Here is a 23132-nt window from a genome sequence, read left to right as displayed (position 1 = left end):
ATTAGGACATTTCCAAATTATCCTTTTCCCTCAGAGTAGCAATTCTACAGTATGATCAACTGAAACCCAGTTATTACTCAGGTCATGAACACTGACTGCACTTTGAAATTTTTATTCTGGGAAATTTAGCCTTAATTTGAAAGAGGTCAAACCAAGGATATTCTAAGAAGTTATAGAAAAGGATACAATAAACCAACAAAATTTAAAAATTTCTAAGTAAGACAAATTCTAAGATAAACACAAACTAAGAAACTCAATTATAACCACCTGATCATAATTAAGTATTTTGCAAACTGATTCTGAGACAAACAGAATTTTTCCTCTGTTACATCCAACCACAAACAGGAATCCATCCGCAGCCTGAAAATATAAAGACAGCATCTTTAAAAACTTACCATTAAAATATACAATTAATATTGATGGATAGAAGGAAGTACATTTGTATGCTTTTTATTAAATAAGTTAAAAGTCACAGCAAAAAGCAATTTAAAAGATTGCAAGGACCAAATCAGACCTTTAAATACAGACAGCTAGAGTTTCCTAAACATAGCTTTGGGAAAAAGAAAGCCAGCTGCAAAACAGCTTAACATGGAGTCATCTTACAGATCTTGCCAAGTTGTGTTATTGCAGCAAAAGAAAAAGAAAATAGCTGCAAAAGAGAAAGGGTAAAGAGGTGTGGGCATATGACTGCATGCAAAAACAGGAAGAAAGATTTTCTTTCAGGTACTATTTCTGCATATTTTCCAAATTACATTGCTAAGATTTTAAACAAAGCACAGCAAACAACTGTATTTATACTAAGATTATTATATATGCTTGCATGCATATTTCAATATCAATATTAAAAAATATGTTTTAAGTATTAAATATGCAGAGTGCACACAGATTTATCATCCCCCCAAGGGTTGCCATCTGCTATCATCTTCTGTATCTCTTCATGAAAAATCCTGTTTCCTGTACAGAGGTTATAAATCCTAACGACTAAGCGCATCAAAGCGCTTCCTTGAAGAAAAAGATGTAGGGGAGGCGGGGGTGGGAAGTTCTCACAAACTAAAAACTGAAGTTAACAGCAAGCTTTAAAGAGGACATAATTTCACCAACAGTTGCCTTCTACTTACCCTAAGGATTAACTGTCTGAGCTCATCATCCTTTAAAAACGAAGGTTTATACCGGACTTCGGTGTAAGAGCTAGCGGAACCTGGAAAATAGCTTATTTGTAGACATACGTAGAATGTCAAAAGATACATCAAAAATTCATTTTTAACGAAATTATGTTTCTTATTTGGTCTTTATTTTGTAAATTCTCCTTGCAGTAAGAACAGATGAATAAAAGTTTAAAAGCTGTTTTGTTTTTAAAAGAACCAGCCAAACCTCTTAAACATATGTGGATATTGAATTTGGACATACCGCCAGATTTTTTCCCTGCCTTTTACTTAGCACAAAACAAGGAAACTCCTGATCAGATATCTTTAGTATACTGCTAGATAAATGAAACTTAGAAACACTTTGTATACCTGCTCCAGAATCCTTAACAATTGCTGAATGTGAATAATTCCTATGTTATCAGTTGTCTTCCAGCACAAATAAAGCTTCATTAACACTCTAACGTATTCAGCCATCCAAACAAATCACTCTAGGTAGTTAAATTTAAAAGATACTGTACATTTCACTCACTACATTTACTGTCCTAGCATCTGTGGCAAATACCCTAAAATCCTTCTTAGCCATTTTAAGTATTTACACAATTTTTTCTAGATATTTTTTGGTGAGCATTTGCTATAATTCCACACATTATCTTGTATGATCTTAAAGCATTTGTTTTGAAGATACATATAACAACAGCACTGGATGAAGTAGAGTTTTTATAACCCATTGTTAAAATAATGCTGTTTAAGCTGAAGATTTCAGTTTTCATTGTCAAGGTGAAGACAAATGTTTAAACTCCAAGTGCAAGGATTATCCTGCTAATTTGTGATATTATTTATGCAAAATTCTCAGCTACTTGGAAAAGAAGACTTCCAGAAACTCACAGAATCCTTAGAGTTGGAAGGGACTTTTAAAAGCCATCTAGTCCAACTCCCCTACAATGAATGGGGACATCCACACTGGATCAGGTTGTTCAGAGTGCCATCCAGCCTGATCTTGAATGCCTCCAAGGACAGGGCATCCACCACCTCTCTGAGCAACCTGCTCCAGTGCCTCACTTTTTCCTTATATCCAACCAGAATCTCCCCTTTTAGTCTGAAATGATCCTGCTAAAGAGTCTGTGATGACTGAGAAATCCCTCCAACCCAAATTATTCCAAGTCAATTACTGTTAAGATAGTCACATAATTCGTGAAGACAAGGGGGATTCTTATTAGATGTTCATCCATAATCAAATTTTTTTGCAAGGCATAGTCTTCGCTTACAGTTCACTAAATTATTCTAAAATGCTATTGCCAAAAACCCTGGAATCTTACATGTAACTTGTATATAATGTTTCTTAGGAGAGAAAGAAAACCCTCAAAGCTATTAATAAAAGGAATATATCTTAAGCTAGACACTGGTATCTACACTAAATTGTTCACTAAGATCTGTGAGTGCTTTGTAAGGTGGCTGAGAATATAAGCATTTAATAACATTTTTTCTTTTCACTCTTTGACATTTCGAAGTATTTAAGACTCAAACGTAATTGCAGTCATCAACTACTCTTTCAAAGTATGAAGACATTCCTTTTGACCACTGACAAATTTTATCGTTTTAATCTTTTTCTTTAGTTTCATGCCTTTTTTCGTTTGTTTTATGAAAGTACATTGGTAAACTAATCTATAAAAAATGTGAGATCACTGAAGCTCTAACCTATGCCCCCTACCAGTGAATCTACTTAGATAAGTAGTTAGTGATTAGGTAAGCGTTAGCATAGTTTCCCATTGTTTAGAAGACTTTTTTTCTGAACTCACACTAGACAAAAAAATCAGAAATATGAAACACTTTATAAGTTACCTGGCCTTCAATTCCATGCCTTTACAGAATCTCGTTGGTTTTTTTTTTTTTTTTTTTTTTTTTTTTTTAAAGGTCTTTTTCAGTGATGTGCATTTTAAACTCAACTGACAAACAAGAAATTTCAATACAGAGACAAAAGGCTAATGCAATCCCCAAAACTGCAGTAACAAATAGGGGTATGAAGAACATTTTCTTCTCACTAGCAGTTCAGCTAGTGATGTCAGTACAGCACCACATGTATTACTGTCGCAGAAAGTATGAAGTGGAGAGATCACAAAACATTTGAGGGTTAGAAAATAACAGAAGATGGAATTGCTTGACCTCTATGATTTCAAAAAAGAATCAGGATAACTTGATTGCAAGGTATAGCTTTAGCAAACAGAATATCAAACACTTAAGTGTTGTTCAGTACCAGAAAGAAAAGCCAAAACGAAACAAAGTTCTAGAAACTACAAGTGTATCAACTTAAAACAGACACAGAACGGAATTCAGCAAGTAAACATAACAGATGACCTTAGATGTATTTGCCATCAAAGAAAATACGTAATATAAACCCTGACAGAATAAGGACTTTAAGCATTAGTTTCCTAAGACCTACCTTTTAAAGATTTTAAGTGTTGCACTGCCATCCGTAATACTGTAAGCTTGTCTAGTTTTCGTGCCATAGGATTGCACTGAGGTATCATAGCAGACAATTCCTCTATCAAATTATTCATTTTGTCTCTTCTTCGTTTCTCTGTTTGACTGTGAGCCTCTCTAAGAAGAAAAGTTTTTTTAAGAAAGATGTGGAATACACAATTTCCTCTATAATATTCATCAGTTTGATTTTGGAAACATAACGCACCACAAGAACTATTTCTACATTTAAATGATTTTTCATACACAACCTCTATTTGACAACTGAATTGGATTCATTTGATCAAAGTAGCAACGATCACAATATCTACATGAAATATTGCGAAACTCTGTTAAATAACAACTTAAGAGTCATAGAATCATACTTCACAGCAATTGATCATTTGTGGCAGAAACAAGACACCATGAAAAGTTACAAAACTGGAAATCTCTTAATATCTAACCTAAACCTCTCCCGTCTCAGTTTAAAATCATTCCCCCTTGTCCTATCACTATCCGCCCTCATAAACAGTCATGCCCTCACTTGCTTATACGCTCCCACACAAGAGGTCTCTCCAGGGCCTTCCTTCTCCTTGCTAATTAAGTCCAGTTCCCTCAACTTTTCTTCAAGGGAGAGGTGTTCTAGACCTCTGATCATCTTAGTGCCCTTCTCTGGATGTGTTCCAAGAGGTTGGCATCTTTCCTGCACTGGGGGCTCCGGGCTTTCTATATATATATATCAGATATTTGACGTCAACAGTAATCATCAGAATACATTATTGTCTGTGTAAGTAAGATGGGGTATTCATCCAACTATTTTTTTTTTTTTTTTTAAGTTGCTTTAAGCACTTGCTGAAGTATCTCTGAACTCAATAATCTGAGATAAGCGATGTCTTCTTGCTATTTAATTAGTTTGAAAATGACTCATACTGAATAAAGTCACAAACACAAGCATTTATTTATAGCAAAGCGCAACAGACAACACATTTTTCATGCTGTGGAAACTGAAAGAAAAGGCTATACCTCACTGTATAATCAATGGATATCAAGATGTTACAGTCACAATATAATCAAGAGAGTTAGGCAAAGTGCAAAATGATAACAAAAGAGAATAAATGGAAAGCTTACCCTCATGCTGGGCTCACCTACAAAACACCAGAAGAGGCGATCTCCAGAAGAGATCCTTCCCCACTGGTAGCCAGCTCTTAAATAGGTCTAGGAGGGATGGAGCCAGGCTCCACCCCTTCCGGCAGCACAGGTGAATTGCCTTCACCTGTGCTCCTCTGGCTGACTCATGGCTCGCCTCAGGTGATCAATCAGAGGTTCAGGCCATGACTCAGCAGTTCCCATACACTCACCTGTTTTCACTGGAGGTACATCAGAAGGCTCTCCCCTTTATCCACCTCTGAAGGTGGGCAAGAAAAGGGTTTAGCCTCTGCTCGTACTCTGTCTCAGACTTTCATTTCTTGGCAAGCCTCAATCCAAGAATTCAAGAACAGAGAAAGAGCTTCTCTTAAAAAATGTTTTCATCATAATATTTCTTCTAGGGCACACAACAGTACATTTCACAAACATTTATAACTCAGGTTATATTTTCTTTAATTCTTCCTAGGAATTTTCTTTAATTCTTTCCAGTGAAGTATGTTGGCTTTTCTAGTTGACCTTTCTTTCCTCTAACATCCTGCAGCTGGTCAAGGAAGGTTTAAATTCATTCTATTTCCAGCCTACCCAAGAAGACAAGCTAGCCACTCAATTAAAATGAGGATTATTTTCCTTTCTCACCGAGACCTGACACGGTGGTAGTAAATCAAACTGATCAAATTGACAACCTGTTTTGGCTAACTGATCTTCAAAACTCTTCTTTTTAGGCATACTGTAACAGAAAGCATTATAGATTATGAAGTTAACTAATCCTGGCCTGATGGAAAGAATTAAAAGAATTTTAGAGATCTTGTCTTCTATTATTTTTTTAATTTTTCTTTGAAAGCACAAAAAAGAAATCCCCCTTCTATGCAAATAAGTTTGGATCACTCACAGAAGCAATTTGCTTTTCTCTCTAGAGCTCTTACAAAATTTACCAGTTGGCACTTGACTTTACCAGTTCCTACAAATTTTCTTTTGTATCAGGTAGGAACAGTCAAAAAAAACAAATTGTGGATGCTCCTTGAACTGTGAACCTCAGGAAAATGACTACAAACACATGCGGAAACAGAACAAATTTTCACATTTCTAAGATTCAAGAAGAATGTATAGTTGTAGTTATGACTGGATAATTCAGAAAGCCAGCTGTTACACTCCACAGTTACAAAAGGGAAGAGGAAAAAACACATCCCCCAATAGACTTGTGAAAAGAAACACTGGACAGAGATAACTGTTGAGCAAACCTTCAAGACGTGTTCCAACATACACTTTTTTTTTTTTTTCAAACTAATGAAACAAAACTTAAGGAAAAGAAATTAACAGTAGAACATGAGTGTTATCAAAGCAATGAAAAACAGATTCTTGCATAGTGATCTGGGGTACTCATTAAAGAAAAATGAAATTTTCAGTTCAATAAAATAATTGTAAATATGTTTTGGAACACTTCCATTTCTTCCATTTAATTTCAATTATAACAACACTTCATAATTATTAGTTAGCATATTGTACAACTAATGCTTCTGCCAATTTCTGCAAATTTCAATTTAGATTAAGATGTGAATTCACAGTACAACTGCAATCCTTGAATAGTTCCATATACAAGCACTTGCTCCAGAACAAGAATTCTTTGCTTGCTTTTGCTGAATCCACTTCCATGTGGGATAATTCTTAAATAACCCCATGTGCACACAAATCAAGAAGAAACAATTCTTCAAGTCATACGAACTGAGAGGCAGCTCCTTCATGCATGACTTGGAAGTATTTCATTTGATTCTCACCTTAACATTTCTAATCTCAGACTTTTCCTAAATGAGAGATATTCTGCGGTATAACTTTGATTAAAATTAGTAGAAAATGAGATCCCCAAGGAAGCTCTAATTAACACAAAGTCAGAAGAAAGAAAGGCAAAGTTTATTGTTAGACATTTGACAGTAACCAACAAATTGCTATGGTTAATCCTGCTGTTGTCAATCCTAGTATTTACTGGCAAAATATATTTATCTTGGGAATTAGTACCTGAAATCTTTTATCTTAAGATGCTCTTCATCTTCATTCCTAGAGAAAGCAAGACATAGACTCTTATATTGCACATTTAATAGTAGGCATTTTGAGATGTAGAAAATTCTACAAATTTGCTATCATTCCAACAAAAGCAAAACCACAAAAATTCCTAATACAAAAATTATCTGCCCTCTATGAATGATGCATACTACAAAATACCAAGGCATAATTTCCAATATTAATACTTATGTAAACGCATTATGGGGATATTTAATGATTATGGGCCTACTTCTATCTGAAAGAAAACAAATAACATTCAAAGTTTAGGCTTGATTTTATGTTAATTTTTCAAGTGTGATTCTCTATTCATATTCTTATATATAAATTTTACTGCCAAAAGATTAAAAAACCAACCCTAAGCTAGATAGGTCCTAAAATACAATGCAATTGCTCAAGGACTGAAAAAAAGAAGCAAAACTGTTAAGCATTTTCCCATACCACACAGCAATGACTGGAAAGAGTCCATATGAGAAAACTATAAATGAAAGACAATCATAGTACTAGTATCATGATAAATACTTCAGCAGCACGAAAAAAATAAATGAATCAAGCAAAGACAATAATATTTTTTCTTCTCCAAGATTACTGGAATCCTCACCACCACCTTTAATAATTTCAGAAAATGGCCTAATAGATGTCTTGCCAACTCAGCACGCGCAACTTGGTACTTGCACAGAGGTTGCTTCCATACTAATGTAGGCAATTATTTTCGTTGAAATAAACTGATATAAGTATTTTTTAATGTTCATAGCAAACTTAAGTTTGTGGGTTTTTGGTTTTTTGTTGTTGTTTTTTTTTTTTTCTCCTTTTTTTTTTTTTTTTTTTAATTCAGCAGTGGAGACATTTCACATAGTTCCATTTCAGAGGTGAGGCCTGCAAGCCTTGGGATCATTTTAGAAGACGCGTATGTTGTACCAGGCAGCTTATAAGGACACAGGTGTATCAGTCACAGCTGTTTCTTATGAGAAAACAGAAGCAAGAAGCAGAAAGACAGTTGGTGATTAGAGCTTTAGGAAAGAGTTCAAAAGCAGCTTCCACTTATAACCAAGCACTGACCCCAGGAAGAATGAAGCAGCCATAGCCAAATTAACACAAGGCTCATTTCAGCTTTCAACTTTTTTCAGCTTTTCAACTCAGGATTTTACTAGATCTCATGCATCTTCTAGGCAGCCTGATAAACCCAAATGCAGATTTAGACAAGTTAGTAATACCTTTTTTTTCTTTTGTGTTTACATAAGCTTTTACCAGGAATGTGCATATACTACGAACCCTGATAATTAATACCTTTTTTGCCTCAGTCTTTGCTAGCAAGGCCAACTGTTCCCAGGGTACCCAGACCCCTGAGTTGGAAAACAGTAACAGAGAGCAAGGTGAAGTGCCTACAGTCCTCTAGGAATCTGCAGGTGACCTACTACATCATTTGAACATTTATAACTCTATTGGGCTGGATGGGTTTATCCACAGATACTGACAGAGCTGGCAGAGGTGCTTACCAAGGTACTTTTGACAATTTACCAGCTGTCGCAGCTAATTGAGGAGGTCCCAGTTCACTGGAGGTTAGCAAACGCGACTCCAATCTGCAAGAAGGGCAGGAAAGAGGATCCAGGGAATTAAGGCCTGTCTGTCTGACCACAGTATCAGGGAAGGGTATAGAGCAGATCACCTTGAACATCATCTCAAAGCATATGTGGAAAATCAAGTGATCAGATACAGCCTGCACAAGTTTTGGAAAGATGGGCCCTATCTCACTAACCTGATCTCCTTGTAGGACAAGATGACCTGTTGAGTAGATAAAGACGACCGCGGATGTTGTTTACCTGGATTTTAGTAAAGCATTTGATGTTGCTTCTCAAGGTATTCCCCATGAAAGAAAGTCTGCTGGTAGTCTGGACAAGTGTACAGTTTGCTGGGTGAAGAGAAGTGGCTGGATGATTGGGTTTAAAGAATCCTAGCAAGCAATGTTCAATCCAACTGGTGGCCAGTCACCAGTTGTGTTCCCCAGGGCTCAGTACTGGGGCCAGTTTGGTTTAACATGAGGAATGGATAAGAGAACTGGAGCTATTTAATCTGGCCTGAAGAAGAGGAGGCTGAAGGGAGACCTCATTGCTCTCTAAAGAGCATCCTCACCTGATAGATGAAAAACTTAATATGAGCCAACAGCGTGCTCTTGTGGCTTGGAGGGCAAATGGTATCCTAGGGTCCATCAAAACAGGGGTGACCAGCAGGGAGAGGGAGGCGATTGGCCCCCTCTACTCTGCTCTTGTGGGGCCCCATCTGGAGAACTGCGTCCAAGTGCAGAGCCCGCAGTACAAAAAAGACAGGGAGCTGTTGGAGAGGGTCCAGAGGAGAGCCACCAAGATGATCAGAGGGCTGGAGCACCTCCACTACAAAGACAGGCTCAGGGAGCTGGGCTTGTTCAGCCTGGAGAAAAGAAGGCTGTGGGGTAACCTCATTGCAGCCTTTCAGTACCAAAAGGGAGCCTACAAACAGGAGGGGAGTCAGCTCTTGGAAAGGGTAGATAATGGCAGGACAAGGGGAAATGGTTTGAAGTGGAGGGAGGGAAGATTTAGGTTGGATGTCAGGGGGAAGTTCTTCATTATGAGAGTGGTGAGGTGCTGGAACAGGCTGCCCAGAGAGGCTGTGGATGCCCTGTCCCTGGAGGTGTTCAAGGCCAGGTTGGATGGGACCCTGGGCAGCCTGGTCTAGTATTAAACAGGGAGGTTGGTGGCCCTGCATGTGGCAGGGGGGTTGGAGATTCATGATCCTTGAGGTCCCTTCCAACCCTGGCCATTCTGTGATTTCTGTGAAGGAAGGATGCAATCAGGAGGGTATCAGTGTCTTTCCCCAGATGCCAAGTGATAAGATGCAAGTTGCATCAGGGAAAGTTTTGATTGCATCTGAGGAAGAATTTCTTCACAGAAAGAGTTCATCATACATTGGAACGGCCTGACCAGGGAAGTGGAGTCGCCATTCCTGAAGGTATTTAAGAGATATGAGGATGTGGCACTGCTCTGTACAAGTACCCCAAAGGAACGTGTGGCAAGGTGGGAGTTGGCCTCCTTTCCCAGGTAACAGCTATAGGACAAAAGGGAATGGACTCAAGTTGCACTAGGGGAGGGATATTAAGAAAAAATTCTCTAGAAGAGTGGTCAGGTGCTCCAGAAAGTAGAGTCACCACCCCAGAGGTGTTTGAGAAACATCTAGATGTGATAGTAAGGAACATGGTTTAGTGGGCAACACTGGTGGTAGGTGAATGGTTAGTCTAGATGATCTTAGAGGTCTTTTCCAACCTTGGCAAATCTATGATTCTCAGGAACATGAATTAGTGAAGGAACTCAGCAGGGTGGTTGGATAATCTATATAATAGTTGTGGTTAATAATAACCACCCCTAGGTTTAGGGTTATATAATAAATGGTGGCTAATAATGGTGCTTGGACTTGATGTACTTGAAGGTCTCTTCCAATCTCAACAACTCAGCACGCTACCTTGTCTGACCAGAAGGGGTGAAGAGATAAAGCGGATCTAGACCACCCAAAGTGCAGCGTGGAGCCTCTTGATTACATCTCCTCCTCCCTCAGGACCTTCACTTAGGGAAGGATCTAGAGCAAGTCTGCTCCTCAAGCAGTCACAGTTTTCAATGGTTTCATACAGCCTCTGTCCCAACAGCTGTGCTATTACTGTTTAAAATAGCTAGATTAAGTCTACCTTGAAAACAGAACGACAGTCTGCTTCATAACTCAAAGGTAGATACATTCAATTTAGCAAGAACAAGAGCTGTATTATTCAGAAAAAGAGTTAAAGAATACCACCTTTTCTTCTACTTTCCCCTTTATTAAACATACATCTATATTTCTTCTAAAAGAAAAGCAGGGATATTAAACAAAACAGGATTACCTTTGCATCTTTCCATAATATGAACAATGGAAAAATCCACAAAGAAATGAATAATATTTAGGAAAAGATATTAATGCTACCCACTAAGCCACACACCAAACACTACCTAGAAAGATAAAAGAGAATAGTGAATAGCTACATAGAAATTTTTATCTACATAAGGTAGTGAGGTGCAGAGAAAGAAAGCACAGCAAGATAATCATGTAATTAATAACTATCCTATAATATAAACACACACCAAAAGCTTGTTTTTTTGTTTTGTTTTCTAAGATTGGTACAGCTAATCTTAACTCTAGCTTGTCACTTTGTAATAATAATATTTTAACATTGCAGTAGTTATGTTTTAAAAAGCAGGTTGACAAGTTTGGGGAAAAAATGAAAAAAATGTTTAAATGCATCATTCCTGAAGAGTACGAGACATTCCCTTCACCTCTTCAGTCTTTTCATATGTTATTCTTCTTTCTTTCCTAGTCTTATCTTAATTTCAACACAAATAGGTCTGGTAAGCTGATGAACAAGTCATAACATATTCTCTGTAAGAAACAATAGAAAACTAACACTGGATGGATCTATCCACCCCACTAATTAGATACACGTTAATTAGCTTCACTTTTTGCTCTACAAACACGTCCTTAGACAAACATTCCTTAAGGCGAACCACGCACTTTAGCTATCCAAATAGAAGACTGTGACATGCTTACAACACTGAAAATAGAAACGGATTCATTTATAAAAAGTACCTTTTCTGAGGATCCCCATCAACTTCAACTGTATCCCTGTAGAAACAGGTAATGAAGTAAGCAGAACGTGCACTTTGAAGCAGAAAAAGATGACACAATATCCCCACTAGAAAAAGTTGTTGCAGAAAAAGTTCAGCAGAAACCCCACTTGACAAGTTATTCTCAGCAAGAACATTCATTTTTAGAAACTATGAATTCTTATAAACTATAAGTTTATCAACTGAATATTTCAACTAGATGTGATTTTTTTTTTTCCAGACAGAAGTTTCACTAAATCAGAGACAGACCCAAACTTCAAGGAAATAGCATTGATGAAGCAGCATTCTCATTAAATAGGTAAAATCAATTGATGCTTCCGAGAAACGTTTTTTTTCTAGAAGTTACTGTCCTTCTGAAGTGTTCAGAGATCTAGAAGATAGACTTGAAGCTGTGAGTTGACAATTACATCAACATCTACAGTATGGCTATGTTCTGTGGATCAGTGGACTACACACAGAAAAAGATAACTGCTTTAAAAATCACAAATGGATGTAAATTTCTTAGACACACACACATACTTTTTTTTTAAAAGGTGGATTTTCCACATAGTTTGGAGATGCCTGCCATACAGAATATCTGCATGCTGACTTGCATCCTGATTTCTGGCTGAGAAATATAAATTAGATTTATTAAAATTAATTCTTCCAAATTTACAGGAAAATACGTGTTTGGTTAACTTGCAGTTACAGAGTAAGAGAAAATAGTTGACTGTATCATCTCTGCAATAAAGTATGACCTGCTTAAAAAGCCTGAGCTCTACTGCAGGAAAGTACTCGTTTTTAGGTCACAGTTCCTTCTGGATATTTAAATGGCTGCCCTGGTCACTGAAGAAGCAGCTCTGATTCTACATAAAAGACTTTAGAGATGAAATTCTAGCACTTCAAGCAATTCAGTAATTTGTTGCAAACAGAACTTGCCTTTACATGCAGGGAAAGAAAAGAGAGGCAGGACTCACATTTTATCATGAGACAAATGCCCCAAAAATTTCGCTTACACCTACATCAGAATCCTACCCCTACCCCTTGGATAGAAGGATTCTTTTTTCTAGTTTCAAGTGCTCCAAAGAACACATACAGAAGAAAGTAAAATAAATAACTGTAATATATAAAGGAAAGAGGATTCCAACATAAAGGAAAGAAGTTACAACATAGAAATAATACACAAACAACTCAGATTTTTGTAGAAACAAGCAGAAATAATTTGCTTACTGGTTATCAGAATCACTTCCTTTGCGCTTCCTTGGAATCTCAACCACAGAATTGTTGAAAGAAGTGGTAGCAGGCTTAGTTATTGGATTCATGAGGCCAGGGACTCCAGAAGCAATGCACGAGTTTCCATCTACTGGGAAATTATCTGTGAATGAGAAAAAAAATAAGCCCAGTGTACAATAAGAACATCATGCAGCCATTCTGGTTTTCATCTGGAAAAAAAAACAACACCTGCATGGGTGCCCTTCACACCGAAGATACAAAGCCCACAGAAGTTGCACAGCAAATACCTATGTACATAAAAAACACAGTCTTTGCACACTCATATCAAGCTCTCATCAACTCATTCAGCTCATCAATGCAATATAAAATACACTTCACTTTCTCTTCACTCTGTCCTAGCAGATTATGATTAAATCTCCCAGCACCTTCAGAATCCTGCTGTAAAGTCACACGATGTAGCCTCAGCTAGCTGATCAAAATACTAACTCTAGATTCAAATTAAAAAATATATAACATGAACTAAGTTTTTTAAACAAGCTGAACATCCAGAAAAAAATGTGTCATAGTTCTGATATAAATCTATGATTACTCGTAGCATCAGCCATGTAAGTCAAGACAGCCTTAAAAACTTGTGAAGTTCTGCCTCGGAGTTCCTTTTGAACTCTCTCTCTCAAGGCAAACTACTTTGTTTCTGGGTTGGACAAAAAAGAAGTCACAAGCCAAAATAACCCCAGCAACTATTTGGGAAGAAAAATACTCTCAAGGAATTCAAGTAGTAACCTTTTTTTCCTGTCTCAGTGTAAAACCATCACAAAGAACTACTCAGCTTAAAGAAACAGGACTGACCCTGTTTGAGCAAATATAGGCACTCCCATACACTTCCTGAGCTAGCAGGGAAAGTATCCAAAGACATACAGAAAGGGTTTTTACAGAAAAAAGGTAACAGTAAAGGTTGTTAAGCAGTGGAATAGGCTCCCCGGGGATGTGGTTGAGTCACCATCCCTGAATGTGTTTAAAAACCTTTTGGATGTGGTGCTCAGGGACATGATTTAGCGTAGGGTTGTTAGAGTTAGGGTAGTAGGGCTAGGTTGTGGTTGGACTTTAAGGTCTTTTCCAACCTGAACAGTTCTATGATTATGGCATACATCTCAGAACACCAAAGGATTAATTCCACGAAGCAGCAGAAGATGGATTAACAAAGGTCACTTAAGGGAGTGCGCATCTCCTACTTTAGCTGCAGGCAAAAACCAAGAAGGCTCTTTGAAAACCCAGCAGGAAGAAAAATGGAATATTACAGAGAGCTTTATTTTATTATATCACTATTTTTTTGTAACTGTGCTGCCTTTAAATGACGGATCAAAATCTGTAAAAAGAATGACACGCGGTGTACGCTTTTTTCCTCTTAGGTGTAAGCACATCTTACACCAGGAAAATGAACTTCTAGGTTCTCATTTTCTGTAGGAATATTACTTTGCAGAGTTCAGTCAAATAAGGCTAATACTTGAACAGCATCGTCTGGTCTGCCACTAATCCTCTTTCTATTTAAGTCAGACTACACAGAGTCAGCCCCTGTTTTATTGTAGAAATCTCTTTAACTCGTTAAGCCACAGTGGAAGTTCCAAAGCAAATGAGGTAAAAACGCAAGGAATAACAAAACATTTGTCAAATAAGTAACAGCTTCTGGGCATCTGCAACAGAAACACAGTTATTTCAAATACACAACTTAGGCCAATTAAAGTTATTAAAATGATTTTTAAAGAAATTACATCATGTATATGAGGGCACAAACAGCAAATGTTTCAAATATCTTTCTCATTCATTATCACTCTATAATAGTCTCATCTGATATTTCTATCACAAATTCTTGCAATTATAAAAACAAATAAAACCTCCAACAATTCCAAAGGAACTTCTTTTTGTGAAGAGTAGTTCTAGTTCACTAATCAAACACCAGTATATAATATCACATTTGTGAAACACAACCATACTTTTACATATTCAGCAAAGAGTACTTACTAAATGGAAATCTAAATGTACCAAAGGGAAGAATGCTTTCAACACAACAGATCCTTTCAGCCTTCAATAAAGCAGGACAGAACAGACCCACTGACCTAAATACTCCTTTGCACACAGATGGCCGGCCTGCTTTCTAAACCACTTCCCTTAAAGAAACAAAATGGGTTCAAACGATGTATCATTCACAGCCTTTCCAACTATATGTCATTTTATCACAATAACTAACATTTTTCCTGGCATTCTGGCAATAAATTCTGAATACCTGCACCTACTTCCTCTGTGTTTTCCAATGCAGTCCTTTTTTTCTTAACTAAGAAAAATTTAAGTGTTTAATCATCAGCAACAATGACCCACTGAGAACTTGACTATCAAAGTGTGTAGGTGACAGATTGAATCCTTGACCAATATCACTGTGACACCTTAAACTAAATACCATCTAAAGTGCCATCTAACTTTAACTCAAGGAAGACAAGAATCTGTATTGATTTCTGCCATGTAGAGCACGCAGCATATATTCTTTACGTGCATTTGCTGAGAGTCTCAACAAATAAATAGGAAAAAAATCCAAAGCTTTAGAACTACCAAACTTAGTATAGAAGTAATTATTCTGAATTCAGTTCTGAATTCAAGAGACAAGAGCGAGCATTTTTCATACCTACTACTCACTGAACAAGCAGCAGATGAAGCAGTTCATAAAGCGAGGTCAGCTTTGAGAAGTCAGCAAGAGTGCTTTAAAATAACCCCTTAGGGCTTTCTGCAATAGCTCTGACTATGGACTAGGTGATTCCAAGCTGCTCGCCCTCTCCCTGAAGAATAACTTAATCTCCCACCCTCTGCAATGAAAGATTCCTTCATTTCTCTGCTTATAGCACTTTAGAAGAGATGGATAAAGTGTTCAGAAATCATCTGGGTCAGAAAGAGCATGACCTAGAATGTAGTCCAATAACAAGGAACTGCTTCTACGACAGGAGATTCTCAGCTACATTCCTACCATTCATTGACAGTAAAATCAAACATCCCTAAGAAAATATGAAGCAAAACAAAACATTTTCCACTTTCATAGCACTCTTGCTTCAAGAACAATAATATCCAAGTTTATTTTCTCGGGCGACTGAAATAACTAAAATCATTAGCCAGTTTCTAAACTACTAATATAATTCAACTAGAGACATTTTGTTTTTCCAGTCCAAATGCTATTACTTACAGACACCTGGTTTGCAAGTCTAACAAAATTCAAACTTGAATGACACTATTCACTAATACTACTATTTATTTCGCAGTTTTATTAAGGCCTTTGTATACAGATAATTTAAGATTTAAAGTTAGGTGAATAGTTCCTTGAAAACATACGCCCATATATGATTCCTGTTTAGTTCTCAATATGAACCCCATATATGCCTATCAACACAAAACTACTGTCTAGGGCTGGGATACGAAGTAAGGATCATCTACATGTAACACTACACTCCTGTGTTCAGCAGTAGTTCTGTGCAGATCACATGCAATGCATCAAAATATAAGGCTTGGGAGATCTAGATTTTTCTAATTACTGACAATATTTTCTAAATACATGCCACGTTTCTGAAATTTTCACTAATAACAGGTCTGAGGTTTTCATAGAACCGCACTGCGGTTCTGTGAGGGACCTCAAGTATCACCAAGTTCCTGCCCCTCTGTCATGAGCGGGGTTGCCAACCACTAAATCCGGCACTAGATCATTCTGCCCAGGGCCCCATCCAGCCTGGCCTTGAACACTTCCAGGGATGAGATATCCACAACTTCTCCGGGCAGCCAGTTCCAGTGCCTTACCACCCTCCTAGCGAGATATTTCCCCTGAGGACAAATCTAAATCTCCCCTCTTTTAGCATAGACACATCCACCCTTGTCCTATCACTATCCACCCTCGTGTTGGTTTGGTTTTTTTGTTTAATTTCCTGCCTGTTTCTAAGCTCCCTTCAAGTCCAGCTCCCTCAGCCTTTCATTCTAGGAGAAGTGCTCCAGCCCCCGATCATCTTTGTGGTCTCCTGTGGCCCTGTTCCAACTGCTCCATGCCTTTCATGTGCTGAGGGCCTCAGACTTCCATAGGGCCCCCCAAGAGCAGAGTAGAGAGAGACAATCCCCTTTATCTCCCTGCTCGCCACATCTCTTTGACGCAGCCCAGGATACTGTTGTCCTTCCAGGCTGCAAGTGCCCACTGCAGGCTCTCATTATGTTTTTCACCTACCAGGCCTCCTAAGACCTTTTCCACAGGGCTACTCTCAAGGAGTTCTTATCCCAGTCTGTACACATATTTGTCATCAACCAAAGTGTAACACCCTGCACGCTGAACCTCATAAAGTTTACATGGGTCCACTTTTCAAGCCAGCACAAGACCCTCTGGGTGACATCCTTTCCTTCTGCTGTAACAACTGCAACACAGAGCTTGGTGTAATCAGCAGATTTGCAGAGGGTGTGCTCAACCCCATCATCTACGTCACTGATAAAGATGTACCAGTCACAAGACAGAACCCTGGAGGTCACCACTCATCATCAGCCTCCACCTGGACATAGAGCCATTGACAACTACCCTTTGGTTGCAATCTTCCTCCCAATATTCACCAAATAGTTCACCCTTCAAACTCATCTCTCCCCAATTTAGAGATGATGCTGTGGTGTGGGACCATGTCAAAGGCCTTGCGCAAGTCCAGGTAGACAGCATCAGTTGCCCTTCCTTTGTCCACCGATGTTGTCAGTTCCTAAACAAAGACAGTCTATCAGAAAAGAGTTAAGGCCAAACTCCATCAGCCATAAATGGTGAGATCCATCTGAGCAAATAATCATATCCACACATGAACTAGCCATTCTAGCTTCTCTTGGAGAGTAGAAGACATTTCTAGGGTGATTCATCTCAACTTAAAATAGACTCCTACAATCAGTTTGATGAAGTACATTTCTAGGGTGATTCATCTCAATCTAAAATAAATTTGCACGCTTAGATGAAGCACAGTCCAAGAGTGCCTACCTCCTTCCCTTCAGTAATTACTCAAAGAAGAAAGTAACTAGCTGAGATGCCAATGTCTACACTCTGGATATCTAAAGGTAAGTGAGATGAGTCCCACCCAAGGTAGCTATAAAATTATCATACAATTGTTACAATGCAGCAGCCACAGACCGCTGCTGTTTGCCTCACATACATTGAGGTTTAAATTCAAAACAGCCTTTCAAAAATCACTGCCTTGATCACACATTACTACTCCATGGCCTACTCACCCCCCCCCAATGAAAGTTTAGCTTTTGGCTAAACATATGTTTAACTCCTCATAGGTTTTCCTGAAACATTGAGTGATATTAATACATCAATAAAAAAAGCCATCAGCTCTCATTTAGACAGCTCTCATTTAGAACATCTAAATCCATCTACCAGAATATTGCAGCAAAACATATTCATTGATATTTTCCAATCACCTCAGCAAACAACAAAACAGAAGAACCCAAACAGCTATGGGTGGCACGCTATGTTTTCTGAGGATAAATGCACACCACAGACTTTGAGAATTACTCTGCAGCTGCTTAAGTTATCAATGTGGTAACACTAACACAAATCTTTCTAAGAATAAGAATGCATTTACAATCCAACTTCCCATTCTGAAACACTTCCTGGCAGAAGATGAAAGAAGCTCCTTTGAATTGAAGTTTTTAAGATCACAGATACATTTTTCCAATCTTTTGAAAAACATTCTATAACACGCTTTAAATAATCAAACTATTAAAGTGTGTATTTTGCAAACGTATGTTTCCTTGGCATGCACAAAAACCATTTGCAAGAAATTCAAGCTTTGGCAAGTTTAAAGAACTCAAAATTGTGCTGAAAGTGGGTGTAGTTACAATGATACATACGTGGTCCTTCCTCTGACTACGTAAATGACTTACTGAAATTGAAATCCATCCACGGGAGTTATTAGGCTGTATCTATGTTAGTAAAAGCTGTAGTACAACAGGTTAATAGACAGAAGCAGGTGATTGCAGCAGAAGTCCCTGTTTCTAGTTTTAAAGTAGTCCAATGAGCTTATGTTCAAGTCCATTGTCTGGTTCAGTGAAGAAAAATCCTTACCATCCACGTGTTCTAAAGCTGTCTGAGAACCAACCCTTGGCTTAAGTTTGGAGTCGGAGAACATTTGGGCTGGAGTAACACTCACCTTCCTACAATAAAGTTCTAGTTCAATTTTTTCTGAAGAGAGTTCAACCCCTCTATAGCAAAAATGCACTGCAAACCAAACCAGCGAGCACGGAACAAGGACGGTTGATCACATCAAAATAATGCTGCTGCTTTGAATCAGAATGCTAACACACACACAGCCTCTGAGTACTTACTTGATGCAAGGGTCTCAGCCTGAAGCCCTCATTAATGCAATCACACAGAAAAGCAGGGGTATTCTGCCTCCCGCCCCCATCATCCCCAATATCTAAGTATATAAGCAATCTAATGTAATAATTTCCAAATCAGAGAGATGTGGATTTGATGGGTGGACCATCCAGAGGATAAGGAATTGGTTGAAAGGCTGCAAAGGGTGGTGATCTGTTCAGTGTCCAGGTGGAGGCTGGTAATGAGCGGCGACCCCCAGGGGTCTGTCTTGGGACCAGTGCTCTTCAACATCTTTATCACTGACATCAATGACGGAATCCGGTGCACCCTCAGCAAGTTTGCTGATGACAGCAAGCTCAGTGGTGCGGTCGACACAGTGGAAGGAAGGGATGCCATTCAGAGGGACCTTGGCAGGCTGGAAGGGTGGGCCTGGGTGAACCTAATGAGGCTCAACACAGCAAAGTGCACAGTTTTTGCACTTGGGCCAAAGGAATCCCAGGCATCCTTACACACTGGAAGGAGCAGTCCTTGAGAGCAGCCCTGCAGAGAAGGATCTGGGGGTCCTGGTGGATGAAAAACTCAACATGAGCCAGCAGTGTGCTCTTGCAGCTCAGAAAGCAAAAGGCATCCTGGGCTCCATCAGAAGAGGGGTGGCCAGCAGGGGGAGGGAGGTGATTGGCCCCCTCTACTCTGCTCTTGTGAGACCCCATCTGGAGAACTGCGTCCAAGTGCGCAGCCCGCAATACAAAAAAGACAGGGAGCTGTTGGAGAGGGTCCAGAGGAGAGCCACCAAGATGATCAGAGGGCTGGAGCACCTCCACTACAAAGACAGGCTCAGGGAGCTGGGCTTGTTCAGCCTGGAGAAAAGAAGGCTGCGGGGTAACCTCATTGCAGCTTTCAGTACCTAAAGGGAGCCTACAAACAGGAGGGGAGTCAGCTCTTGGAAAGGGTAGATAATGGCAGGACAAGGGGAAATGGTTTGAAGTGGAGGGAGGGAAGATTTAGGTTGGATGTCAGGGGGAAGCTCTTTATTATGAGAGTGGTGAGGTGCTGGAACAGGCTGCCCAGAGAGGCAGTGGATGCCCCGTCCCTGGAGGTGTTCAAGGCCAGGTTGGATGGGGCCCTGGGCAGCCTGGTCTACTATTAAATGGGGAGGTTGGTGGCCCTGCATGTGGCAGGGGGGTTGCAGCTTGGTGATCCTTGAGGTCCCTTCCAACCTGGGCTGTTCTGTGATTCTATGATAATCTAGATTTTCTCAACCAGGTTATAACTCAAGGCACACAAGTTTTGTAACACTTGACACACTCAAACTTTCTATCTGAAGATGTCAGCTGTCTCTGACTACTTAAGCAATTAGGGATATCTACCTGTACCTATACATAAGCACACTCACACAAGACAGCTGATGATTCAAATAATTTCCAAAAGCTTAACATCACATAAATTGATTTTACCACAGAATTGTTTTTCTAAAGTTATTCTAATGAATTCCTACTGCATGTTTTCATTAAAGAATGAAAAAATTATACATACCGTACTGTATGAGAAAAAGTTTATAGGTTCATGCATCATCAGACAGGTCCTCAGGTCTAAATACATGTAAAACAACCAACCATACTTTCTAAATAGAAGTGAGAGTTGCATTACATATTCCTGCTTTTAAAGCTTTATAACAAGTCAATGAAAACCATATTCAGACTATTTAAAGCAAGTTTATCATCCGGACCACAGCCCACTGAGTACACACAGTTAAAGCTGCGGCAACCATTTTCATCTGGGTCAAGTTGTGAAAACAGTAGAAATGTGCTGCATAAAACATATGTGTTTTTTTTTTTTTTTTAACATTGCATTTTATAAGCATGCATGAAACAGAAGAAAGATGCAAACAGCACTGATAAAGCCATCTTAAGCACAATACTAAATAGAGAATTAACTCTTCTAGGTTAGCTTAAGGACACTAGATTGGTTTTTAATGCCACAAGCAGATTAAAAGAAAAAATTTAATATCCTATATTACAGAAATGTAAACCAAATATTAGTATGGGCCATTGACAATTTTCTGTATCTACTTTTAACATTCAGAAGAAAATAATCAGGAATCATAACTTACTAATTAAATAATACTTTCACTTAATAAACCTTAAAACACTAATTATTTGCTCAAACCTATTAGCGTATTAAAAAGCAAGACTGTAACTACTGTAAAGATACCCAAAGCCCTTGGAAGATCACCCTGCTTTCCTCGTTACTTCCAGGCTCAAATCAGGTCACTGACAGAAACTGAGAGTCTCATATATCTCAATTCATTACTGGAGGAGAGAGGGAGGAGAACACTGAAAAACAAACAAGCAAAAAAAGCTAACACCAGTAACTCTCCAATCACATACTGCTAAAGGAATAGAAGATAGCTTCTATCTTAAGTAAAACACTGGCTTCATAAGTCCGCAGCACAACTTCCATGGTTTAAACAAGCCCTGGGGAAGGAGTTTTCAGAGCACCTCCAGTCACCCACAAGGATATTTTTCTTACACACGATTCTTAGCTGATACAAACTGCCCAGTTTAGAGTTGGTTTTTAATAATGTCCAGGTGTACTAACAACAACGTGCACCTCAAGGGAAAAAACTCCACAGCTAATATCAGCGTGGATCTATCCCATGCTAATGAAGATAATTTTATCTTTAAAATAAAATTAATCAAGACTCCATCTCTTCAAAATCTGTTAGAAGAACAGCTATAAACATCGATTAACAAAAGAAACCACGTAGTAGGGTTTCCTCCACTCCAATACGGAAAAGCCTACGGTTCACCGCTTTCCCACTTAATGCAAACGTCTGCACCGAGCTTTATTATTATTATTTCCTCCCCTTACGGTACGCGCATCATAAAGAATTACACCACTACTTCACCAACCAAGCACACACAGACAGAAAAATGCCTCTTTTTCGCCTCCCCCCGGACAGCCAGGATCCCCGTAAACGTTAAAACACACAGAACCCAACCCAAAGCACATTAAAACGGCGGCAAGTAGACCTCAAGAACCGGCACTAACTGAGCAGAACTGCAGCGGCGACTTCTGCCTTTCAGAGCCCCGCGCACAACGCTTCTTTCGGGCTCAGCCTTCCGCCTAGAGGAAGCGAGGCACGGAGCAGGAGGAACACGGACAGCTGCTGCTGCTCTGCTTTACAGCCGCCCGCGTTACAGCAACTTGCTGGAGCACACAGCGGCCAACATCGCTACGTTTAAATCACATTAGCCGCAAAAAAAAAAAAAAAAAGAAGAAAAAATAAAAAAAAAGGAATATTAAGAGTGCAGCTAATCGCGTGTCGGGAACAAAATGCCACGAACTAAGCCGAACGTAGAAACACGTCCAGCCCGAACCCCATCCGTGCGCTGCCACATCCGCAGCATGACAGCGGAGCGCACCCACCTCCAGCGGTTCGCCGCTCCTCCTCGGCCCCTTCGGCGCTCCCCGCTCCTGCCTCGGCCATGGCGGGCGGCCCGAGCCCCGCTCCACAGCGCCCCCGGCCCCGGCGGCATGCGGGAGGTGAACTAAGGTGAGAAGGAACGGCCCGTCCTGCCGGCCCGGGGGCGGGCACTCGGGCGCCCAGCCGGACCCCCCTCCCCCGCCTCCTTGGCGCCTCCTCAGCAGCGCCGGCACCGCCACCGACCTTCTCCCTCCCAGCCCGCCCGGCGCCTCGCGTCTCGCGAGATTTGGGGCCGTGCGCGAGTGGGGTGAGGTCGGTCTCCGCCGGCCGCCGGGGTGAGGTGAGGGGGTGGTTGGCCTCTCGGCTGCCGTGTCCGCAGGCAGGCGGGAGCGGGGAGCGAGTGGCTGAAAGCCAGGATTCCCCGAGTTGCTGAGGCTGTAACTATGTTCTAGGCTGGTATCAGGTGTGCGCTTTCCATAGTATCATTAAGGTCGGTAGAGAACTACAAGACCGTCTATCTTACCTATCATACTATGGCCACTGAACCACGTCCCTCAGCGCCCTGTTTGCGCGTCCACCGCTTCCCTTTGAAGTGAGTTAACCCGTAATCCTCGTTGCGTTTTGGCTCACATCCCGAAGTGGTATCGGCGTGTGCAAACTGT

General features: G+C 39.8%; 1 protein-coding gene across 6 annotated transcripts in view; it reads right to left on the bottom strand.

Moving 5' to 3' along the window:
• The window catches only part of ARNTL2 (aryl hydrocarbon receptor nuclear translocator like 2), a 38712-nt gene extending 15580 nt beyond the window's left edge, over positions 1 to 23132 (bottom strand). For 2 of the 6 annotated variants that reach the window (XM_048933501.1, XM_048933502.1), the window contains exons 1-8: positions 22473 to 22707; positions 12683 to 12827; positions 11436 to 11471; positions 8294 to 8377; positions 6756 to 6794; positions 3583 to 3740; positions 1119 to 1198; positions 268 to 360 (exon numbers count right to left, since the gene is read on the bottom strand). In XM_048933501.1, the coding sequence (XP_048789458.1) occupies positions 268 to 360; positions 1119 to 1198; positions 3583 to 3740; positions 6756 to 6794; positions 8294 to 8377; positions 11436 to 11471; positions 12683 to 12827; positions 22473 to 22533 (696 nt within the window). In that variant the 5' untranslated portion in view covers positions 22534 to 22707. Of the gene's footprint in view, positions 1 to 267; positions 361 to 1118; positions 1199 to 3582; positions 3741 to 6755; positions 6795 to 8293; positions 8378 to 11435; positions 11542 to 12682; positions 12828 to 22094; positions 22175 to 22472; positions 22708 to 22993 lie in introns of those variants that run through there. The other 4 variants (XM_048933503.1, XM_048933505.1, XM_048933504.1 and 1 more) reach the window with 4 other exon arrangements.

This window comes from Lagopus muta, chromosome 1 (assembly GCF_023343835.1).
Source record: "Lagopus muta isolate bLagMut1 chromosome 1, bLagMut1 primary, whole genome shotgun sequence".
NCBI classification, from domain to species: domain Eukaryota; kingdom Metazoa; phylum Chordata; class Aves; order Galliformes; family Phasianidae; genus Lagopus; species Lagopus muta.
This window is presented reverse-complemented; position numbering and strand designations above follow the sequence as displayed.